General features: G+C 40.0%; 1 protein-coding gene across 1 annotated transcript; it reads right to left on the bottom strand.

Annotated features, from left to right (window-relative positions):
- Positions 1-327: 327 nt before the first annotated feature.
- LOC109771101 (G-type lectin S-receptor-like serine/threonine-protein kinase B120) lies at positions 328-4,588 on the bottom strand. Its single transcript, XM_020329806.4, has 9 exons — positions 4,199-4,588; positions 3,912-4,099; positions 2,557-3,821; positions 2,343-2,441; positions 2,071-2,249; positions 1,476-1,686; positions 1,149-1,386; positions 906-1,056; positions 328-815 (listed from the first exon to the last, which is right to left on the bottom strand). Exons 1-9 carry the CDS (start codon positions 4,307-4,309, stop codon positions 516-518), a joined length of 2,742 nt encoding a protein of 913 aa, XP_020185395.1. The 5' UTR covers positions 4,310-4,588; the 3' UTR covers positions 328-515.
- Between the last annotated feature and the right edge of the window lie 5,349 nt (positions 4,589-9,937).

The following is a 9,937-nucleotide window of genomic DNA, read 5'->3' as shown; positions in this document are numbered from 1 at the left end:
ATAAGAAGTATTTTCATACTTTAGATATTGGAATTATAGATATATATAGTTTTCTCTATAAACTGGGTCAAAGATCACAAACTTTGACTTAAAAAATATTATATGCACTATATTATGGAACAGAAGGAGTATTTGAATTTATACCAAAAATTGATGGCTCTTTCTTTTACAATGCATGCAAGAGGCCGATGACAAATAGCTCATCGAACTTGATTGGTCGACGCATTTCATTCTGTGAACATGCACGAATCACCCACTGAACTAACAATTTAACCTATGAGCAACAATACTATGTAAGATAATTAACTAACAATTACGGACAATAAGTGAGCAAACCATAATAAAACCATGTAGAAAATAAATAGACGAGACTTAACTCACAACCGAAGAACGACGTGGCAAAGCGCGTGTCACAGTCTAGTTAATATCATGTGATAACATGATACTCTGTTGTCTGAACATATATTCACAAGCAACAGTAACACTCTTTATCTAATGGATACTCGATAGTAGTACTACCTACCATCCAGGCGAGTAATTGACAAATCATTCAGAGAGCAGCTTCCTTCAGGGACATCAGCTTCAGTTGGAAGCAACATGGATACGAAACCAGGTTGTTTTGCGGCCGGCAAGGTGGCATTTTCGTTAGTAATCATAGAAATGACTTCGGCCATGGAGGGCCGATCAGCAGCATTCTCCTGAACGCACAACAGGCCGACGTGAATGCATCGTAGCACCATATTCTCAGGACATGCATCGTGCAACGATTTATCAATGAGCTCGCGCCATCTGCCTTCTTTCCACAGCTCCCATGCCTGCAAAGTTCAGTTGCAGGCATCAAATTAGAATAAAAATCAGGTACAACAATTATAGAACAGTTTGAGCTTGTTGGAACTTTGACCCACGTGACCAAGGAGGTTTAGGGAGTTGCCATGTCCACGAGCTGCTGCATTTCTTAGTCCACTGATGATCTCCAGAAGCAGTACCCCGTAGCTAAATACATCGGACTTGACAGAGAAAATACCTGCCATAGCATATTCGGGGGCCATGTAGCCACTGAAAGAACAATAATCTAGTAAATTCGATGCCCATTTCTCAGTATAGTGGTTCTTCCACTTTACATGTAAAATACCAATAGAAGTGCTTACTATGTTCCAACGACTCTTTTCGTGTTAGCTAGTCCTCCTTTAGGATCAAATATTCTTGCCATTCCGAAGTCCGAGATCTTAGGGTTCATATCAGTGTCCAGCAGAATATTGCTTGGCTTCAGGTCCCTGTGAATAATTCTCAGCCGAGAATGCTTGTGGAGATAAATAAGACCTTGTGCAATCCCTTCAATTATGTTAAGACGCATTGCCCAGACTAAAAAAGCCCTTCTCGATTGTTCTTGCAAAATAAGACTTGATCGGTTCAACAAGGCATGGAAGGAAAATATAGCTATGAAGTAGGGATATTTATATACAAAGTGAACATACCAAATAGGAAGAAATCCAAGCTTTTGTTTGGCATATACTCATAGATTAGTAACATTTCTTCCCCGTCAATGCAGCAACCTAAGAGTCCAACTAAATTGCTGTGTTGAAGCTTGGCTATTAATAAGATTTCATTCTTAAACTCTGGTAGTCCTTGCCCTGAATTCGCTGCAAGTCTCTTAACAGCAACATCTTGTCCATTTGGTAAGTTTCCCTGGAGCATTGTGTCAATTTTTCAACAGTCAAACATTAGTACAGTCATATATCAAAAATAGATTCAGCTCCCACTATCCATGATATTGAGTTGATGGTTTAATGTACATTGAATTTGCCGAACTGCTTGATCGAACAACACAACGTATTTGCCACACATGACTAACAAGTGGAGGATGCTGTAACTATGAACATCTTACAGGACGACTGGACAAAGATATGCTCCATTTTCCCCTTTCAATTAGTCTGTTTTTTATTTAAGATAAGAACATTCACTATCATTACTTGGCTACAGACAAAGCTATACATGCTGACTACATGCTTCAGACGAAATTATCACAATTAGCAAACATTTTAACGAACAAAACTAAAGAACATAATTAACCTTGTACACAGGGCCAAACCCTCCTTCTCCAAGCTTGTTTTTAGTTGAGAAGTTGTCTGTGGCATTTTCTATCTGTGAAAAAGAAAGCATCATAAAGTGAGAGCCTGTGTCTTCGCTCTCCCAAAGTTTCATTACATCTGAAGCCATGACGAGGGGGTGATCATGCTGTTTTCCTTTCCCTGATTCACAAAAGGGGACTTATCATGTGTCTATCAGACCAAGGCATGTCATTTCTTTAACTACAAATTATTTTTCCAACTCAGAATGGTTACCTTTATTTTTCCATCTCCTAATCCAAATAAAAGAGATGAGACAAAAGACAAGGAATGCAACTGGCGGAAGTACATACGCTATCCAAAGCATTTTGTGACCTGCAAAAAAACAGAGCTTGTCACTTGACACAATAATACTATCAATAATGTTTCTGTTTTCTTGCAATTAACCCTATCTTCACATACTGTCTCCCCAGTGGCACTAGTCCTTTACCATGTGATTCTGATGCAGCTACACGAAGATGAAGAGTTTCAACTCCATTCTGCAAGTGTGTTAGATTGCCATGCCATAAGCTGCAACCATCGGAGAGCGAATGAGCATATGCCGTACAAGAGCAATTTTCCATACAGGCAAATTCACATTCACTTTTTTCCACAACTGACAGCTTCTGTCTGTTGTCAGGAAATGTCATATTAAGCATATCAATAAATCTATCACCATTACACTGCAGTGGGGTTTTTCTAGTGCACCCTTTCCTGGAATTTGATTGTTCTTGTGGTGCAAATCCTTCTGGACACTTACAAATGGATTCTGATGTTGATACGGATACGCTGCTGTTGCATACACCATTAACTCCACATAAATTAGACACATCACAACTATCTGGATGTCTCCATAACAATGTCCACAATTTGGCTTCCGAATTGAACTGTGTTATGTTCAGTGAACCACTTTGATCCAAAACAATCTTAGTCATTATGTCAGCAGGGTTGGGAGTGTACATGCATGTAAGGTTGTCACACTGAAATGAAACAGGGATGATACCCATAGATTTCAGTACTGGAATGAGAGAATTCGTGTCACCATTCCAGGATTCACTTGTCCAAAATGAAATCCGATTCCACATAATAATGAATTGTGATGCTGACGCATTAGCTATGCTCGGTCCAAAACCAAAAGTGTAATCTCCTGTTGCTGGGTCATCATAGCTCTTCCATGATTTCAGCAAATTTCCAAGTGTAATATTCATTCCTGGAAGCCATGTATCAGTAGGAGAGGCAAAGCTCTCCCATATGATTTTTGAACGGTCGGTCATGCTCCTTAGCACAAAGTTGCCAGTGTCCAGTATTGCAGCCTCCCTGTCCCTCACTCCCATCTCAGAAGCAACTATAAACGAGCTGCCTGTGCCATTTTTGACTATCAGATTACCGACTTCATCAAACTTAAGTACGCCCGACTTATCCTGTACTGGATCATTCCTGTTAGCAATCCATACAGCCGTTCCTCTTGGAACACTGTTATACCATACACCAATATATCGGTGGCTTGAAGCTCCGGGGCTAAAGAATCCAAGCACAAATTTCTTGTTACTGGAAACAAGATTCTGCCCATCAGAAATGGATTCATTGAACGCGATGGTGTCTCTTGGCGTGGTAGCTGAGAAACATCTTATTGCTAACACAGATGGAATCAGCAGAACAACTGCGCACTTCTTCAAGTAGCTTATTTCCACCAACATGGCTTTCTCCAAGCATAAACTGGGAAAATTGCAAACGAAAACAGTAAAGAGGGAGAGAAAGATAATTAAAAGGATGGGCATAACATAAGCAAATCTCCAATTTCAATACCTCTGAGTTTCTCGAAGTAATGAATCAAGGGGTGAGCAGGGTAAGCAGGATACTTGTTGTAATCGTGGCAAGATGGTATGAACTTTTTGTCCAGCAAATAGCTCCACAGACCATGAACATACAGGGTTGCCAGCTTTGAAGATTCCATGAAAGCAATTTTCCAATTGCCAGTAAAGCATGGAAGATGGCTGCAGTCAATGCTGGGATGTGACTCTTATGTCTGTAGAAGAATAATCATACTACACACTGACCACAAATAATTAGGGACATCCTTTCCACGGTTCCACCTGAGTAGTGAGTTTTGACCGGGGACTGACTGTTGACTTATCAACCCCCAACATATTTCCACAAGACGAATGAACCAGCTGCGCCTGTGCAATAAAGATCGCAATCTTCATTCATTTTCCACAATTGTGAAACTGTTGTAATCTGCATCACAAGGGCGTGGTTAGCAATTACCATGCTCAAATATTGTGTGCTGATCTACAGCGTGTCTAACAGCACTTCCAGAAGAATAACAGTATTTACTCCACCCCGCAAAAAAAAAAACAGTATTTTCTCCAGAAGAATAACAGCACTTCCAGAAGAAAATGAGTGGAGGACTGGAGGGGGGAGGGGAGGGGTGTCGTGATCTCGCTCCTTTCTCGTCCATCGACCCCATTTTTGCACGATCCGTCTTTCCCTACCACACACAACACACAAAATTATGGAAAACCAGACATAATAAGCCAAGAATCTCTAACAGCAATTTTAATTGCAGAAGAAATGGAGCACCAGGTTCGAACTGTAGACCAAAGACGACGCTCCGGAGTTGGGTGAGTGAGCTTCGCGTCCAGGTAAAATGACAGCAATAAAAAGCAGTGCAGCGGAAATCGCCTCGCAGCCGCCGCCGCCGCCGCCGGTGACCACTCATTGCCTCATGGGCCATGGCGGAATCGGTGCCAGCCAAAGGGGAAGGGGCTCGAGTTGGGCTATGGAATTCTGTTGCAGCTGGTTCGTATGAAGCCCATTCAGCCCAACGAATACCGCAGCTCGCTTAACTCAAGTGGACATTTTGACTGAATAAAGAACCCTATTACACTAAAAAAAACTCAAGTGGAAAAATAGAAAAAAGGTGAACATACAAGTACATACATTCACTGGGAAATGACGTCAAGAAGCTTCACATATCAAAAAAGGGTCTCTAAAAAAGTTTGACAAGACGAAGTACATCTATATGAACAATTTATAATTTTGATGCTCGGCTAAAACTTATTGCATTTAAAAAATTAATAATAATATATGTGTTATATGTCATAAAAGTTAAACCATTTAAAACTTTGCTTCAATATGAATCCAACAATCTCCCGCAAAAAATGTATGAATCCAACAATATATTTTCTGAGAAATATAACTCACACTTAATTGATTTAATTAATGGTTAAGCTTGCGTTTTGATATGTGTGTGCGTCACGTATGTGTAACAGCATGAAGTTTTTGGGGCCAATTATTCCCCACTCCGAGACACGAACTCAGAACTAGTTAGATGCAGTAGACAATTCTTACTTGTTACTCCCTCCGTCTCAAAATAAGTGTCTTAACCTTAGTGTAATTTTATACTAAGGTTAGTACAAAGTTGAGACACTTATGTTGGGGCAGAGGGAGTACAATTGAGAAAAAAAACCTCACCGAAATAGTGCTTACTCTTCTCATTGCACACGACCCAACAAAAAAATATTTTTCAAATTTAAGAAACTGGTGTATCTTTTTGAGGACATAAGCTCCTATCACTAGTAGAAAAAGAGGCTTCCATACGCCCCCATTAGTCCCCAAAATAATCGAACCGCGACCAAAGGGGTCTTTAGTCGCGGTTCGGAAGGGGACCCGCGACCAACTATCTGGGCCCAGCGCGCTCGGTCGACAGCTGGCGGACGGGAGGGGCTTTAGTCCCGGTTGGCTCAGGCTGGCCCGAAGTCCTTTAGTCGCGGTTGGCCAGACCAACCGGGACTAACGGTTAGTCCTTTAGTCGCGGTTGGCCAGACCAACCGGTACTAAAGGGCCCATCAAACTCTACCCCCCCCCCCCCCCCCCCCCGACCGCCTTTTCAGTTTTAGAAAAACCAAAAGAAAATGATGGAAATGTCAAAAAAAATAAAATAAAATAAGTTTCTCATGTGATATGTGGTCTAGTTGTTGGGAAAATTAACAAATATGAATTTCGACTTTATTTGCAAAATCTCTCTGGAATTTCTTAAAATGGGCATAACTTTTGCATACGAACTCGGATGAAAAAGTTTTTATATGAAAAATCATCTACTCAAAAAGTTACATCCGAATTTAACCGGGGGAACCCCGTTAAACATTTTCAAAATCCTCAAAAACCTAACAGAAAATAAGATACGGGGCTTTTAAGATCTGGAGAGGCAAAAAAATTCAAAAAATTCAAATTGTGGTCAAACTGTGGTCAAACAATGGTCAAACTAATTATTCTAGAATATTAGTGTTACTAAATAATTATTTCAATTTTTTTTAAATTTTGGTCAAATCTGGTCAAACTGTGGTCAAACAGTGGTCAAACAATGGTCAAACTAATTATTCCAGAAATATTAGTGTTACTAAATAATTATTGTTTTTTAAAACAATAGTTTCAAACTCAAACAGTGAAATGTGTCACTTCATGCTCAAGCTAAATTCCTGAGGGTTAATAGAATTGACATCCCACTATTGTCAGGAAAACAACAAGTGCAGACTTGGAAACGAGGGAGAATAGAACCCGGAAGTTAAGCGTGCTCAGGCTGGAGTAGTGAGAGGATGGGTGACCGTCCGGAAAGTTAGATGATTTGGAATGATGAGGGGTGATTAGAGATTAGAGGATAAATTGAGCAGTGATGAGGGGTGGTGATTAGAGATTAGAGGTTAAAATAATTCAGAAATTTAAAAATAAAAAAAATAAAAAAAATTCGCAAAAAAACCAGGTTTAGGGGGGAAAACCCTAAACCTGCGGAGGAGGCCTTTAGTCCCGGTTAGCCACGAGAACCGGGACTAAAGCCTTTAGTCGCGGTTCGTAAGAGGCGCGACTAAAGGGGGTCTTTAGTCGCGCATATTTAGTCCCGGTTGCACAGCCGGGACTAAAGGCCTTTGCGAACCGGGACTAAAGGCCTTTTTTCTACCAGTGTATATATATTTACCACCGTTGAGCACAATGTATGGTTTTTTATTAGATCCTAAATTCAAAGATAATTCATTAGAATTACTAGCAAACAATCGGATGTGTTTTTCATATATTGTAAATAATATCGCACACCCATTCATCACCCACCTCATGGCTCAGTGGACAATTGTGTGCAAACAATCCGAGGTGTTTTTCATATTAGAATCCTTTTAGCTTGCACTTGTCCCTAATTTTCACATGAAAGACGTTAATATCAGAGGTGTTTCTATATCAAACCTAATTATGATATACCATCTTCAATTGAGAAGCTTCCGGTAAAAAAAGAGCTTAAGGTGGAAAAGGAGAAAATGAATTGAAAGAGTCGTACCAGGTGATTAGAAGTTGTAGCTAGTTGTACGTGGGTTCAAGTTTAGATTGATGGCGGGACAAAGGATCGGTGGTCAAGGCAACTTGTGATCTAGGTACAACATGCCTAAGGTCAAGGCCGGCGTGCAGCCGAACAACTCATCGCCATTACCTGTGACTCCCGTGCAGTACCGCATCACGTTTCATGTCGTGTCAGAGTCTAGCATCGTGCAGCTATGCGTACTCGCGATGGGAGAGACCGGCGTCCCGGGAATCCGTCCGTGTAAGGCCGTTTGGTTGAATCTTACGCTCATGCCGAGCAACGGTACGCTCTCTCAATAGACTCTTAATTCGTGGGGGCCTGCGGCTCACACGAACGACAATGGACCAAAAACCAGCATCTGGCCTACAGCAGCTGGAAGTGCGAAATGCACAGCGTAACAAAAATGTTACCTTCGGACTGGAGGTTGATTATAATGTCGGGGGTTTCTGAAAATTTCATGACGGACCAAAACAAGAATACCACATCTCTTTTATTGGAATCCAATAACTCCCGAACGTTCAGATTTTGAGCATTTCGTCCCGAACGTTTTTACATGGCAACTTTAGTTCATAGGGGATGACAACTTTAGTCTATAGGGGATGGCAACTTCGTCCTTTTTCATCTTTTTTTGTCAGAAAATTGCCATGTTTCCCTAATCTCACGTAAACTAAACTTGCCATCTAAACCTATTCGGGTTGCCATGCTTAACTCCCGAACGTTCGGGAGTTATCATTACCGCTTTTATTAGTAGGTAATAGATTAATAAGATGACCCTGATAAATTAGCAAGCAATTTTTAGATTGCCTCTTCTTTTTCGGGGGGGGGGGGGGGGGGGGGGGGGCTAGTATAGGATCTGGTTGTAGGTGAGATCAGAGAGATAAAAATATATTATGCATTCGAAATATTCCAAAAATATTTGCAGACATACATCAAGCTCCTAAGTCAAGCTACACTTATAGAAACAGAAAAAAAAACAAAAAGCGAAGTGAATAATTTCAAGTACCATTCACCCAAATTTGACACTATCAACAATCGATTTTTTTATTGTAGGATCGATAAGTATGTCTGGGGGGTGGGGGGGCTAGTATAGGATCTGGTTATAGGTGAGATCAGGTAGTAAAAAAATATTATGTATTCGAAAATTCCGAAAATATTTGCAGACATACATTCATGTTTGACGTACAATCTTAAAGCTCCTAATTCAAGTTACACTTCATCTCAAAAATCACATATTGGTAATCATCTAAAAAAATCAAGTTACACGTATGGAAATAAAAAAACACTAAATCGAATGTGAATAATTTCAAATACCATTCACCCAAATTTGACACTATCCACAATCAAAAAATTTAATTGTAGGATCGATAAGTATTTCCGGGGGGGGGGGGGGGGGGGCAGTATAGGAGCTGGTCGTAGGTGAGATCAGAGTGATTAGAAATAGTATTCAGAAGTTTCAAAAATATTTGCAGGCATACATCCATGTTTGATGTACAATCTCAAAGCTCCTAACTCAAGCTACACTTATAGAAACAAAAAAAAAATACAAAATCGAATGTGAATAATTTCAAATACCATTCACCCAAATTTGACACTATTCACAATTGATTTTTTTTATTGTAGAATCGATAAGTATATCTAGAGGGAGGGGGGGGGGGGTTGTGAATAGACTTGTTCAACACTTGTTTTTAAGCATTCTTAGGGGTCATCTTCCATTCCGGTTGTACCTAAGAAATTTTTTTATGAAATATACTTTGAAGTAGCATTAGTTCTTTGAGATATGTTGACATTAATTATCAAAATCCACCTTGAGGGTTAGATCCACTTTCAGTTATTTTTTAATCTCTAACTGTAGGTCAAGTTTTCAGCTGGGTTTTTTTTTGGAGTTGTATACATAATTATAGCTATGTTGTCAAATAATTCCAGAACTTTTCAGATTGTTTAAATAGAAATATTTTGGGCTGATCCTATGAGCTCAGCTAAAGGGCAGATTCTATTATAGTCTCCCCGGGTTTATTCTTATGAAGTAGTGTCATATAGAATAGAAGGTATAAGAAATGGATATAATGAAATTCTTGGTTCGATCTTGCGACATAATTTATTTGATTAAGAATCAACAACCAAAGAATCCATTTTATGAAAAAGAAGGAGCATAGTCCTATTCAAATTCAAAGCGCGTAATCTTCACCCAGTTATTAGCTTCAATGTAGTTTCACGGAGTAAGTGCCATAGCTTGTTTGAAATACTCGGCCAGCTTGATCAAACTAAGCTTCCGCAATTTTTGAATAACCCTCCTGTTTAAATTCTTTGCCCAGCTATGCCAAGTTTCTTGTTTGCAGCTAGTCGTTAATGAGTCAAACAGTTCGGTTACGATAAAACCTAGGTGCAACGATGGTAATTTGGAGACCGGCTCCCACATTACCGCAGCACACGGACGAATTGAGGAAAAGAAGCAAGGGAAATACACTGATAATCAGGCACGATCAGCTGG

This window comes from Aegilops tauschii, chromosome 3 (assembly GCF_002575655.3).
Source record: "Aegilops tauschii subsp. strangulata cultivar AL8/78 chromosome 3, Aet v6.0, whole genome shotgun sequence".
Taxonomy (NCBI): domain Eukaryota; kingdom Viridiplantae; phylum Streptophyta; class Magnoliopsida; order Poales; family Poaceae; genus Aegilops; species Aegilops tauschii.
The sequence above is the reverse complement of the archived record's forward strand: the minus strand, read 5'-3'. Positions and strand labels throughout refer to the sequence as shown.

What these genes read in the sequence shown, in the direction of transcription:
- LOC109771101 (XM_020329806.4), bottom strand. Translation starts at nt 4,309, where the DNA reads ATGAAGATTGCGATCTTTATTGCACAGGCGCAGCTGGTTCATTCGTCT. An exon ending in CTTGGATTTCTTCCTATTTG is followed by an intron (nt 1,387 to 1,475) that starts GTATGTTCACTT and finishes TTATTTTGCAAG; the next exon opens with AACAATCGAGAAGGGCTTTT. An exon ending in AAAAGAGTCGTTGGAACATA is followed by an intron (nt 1,057 to 1,148) that starts GTAAGCACTTCT and finishes TTGTTCTTTCAG; the next exon opens with TGGCTACATGGCCCCCGAAT.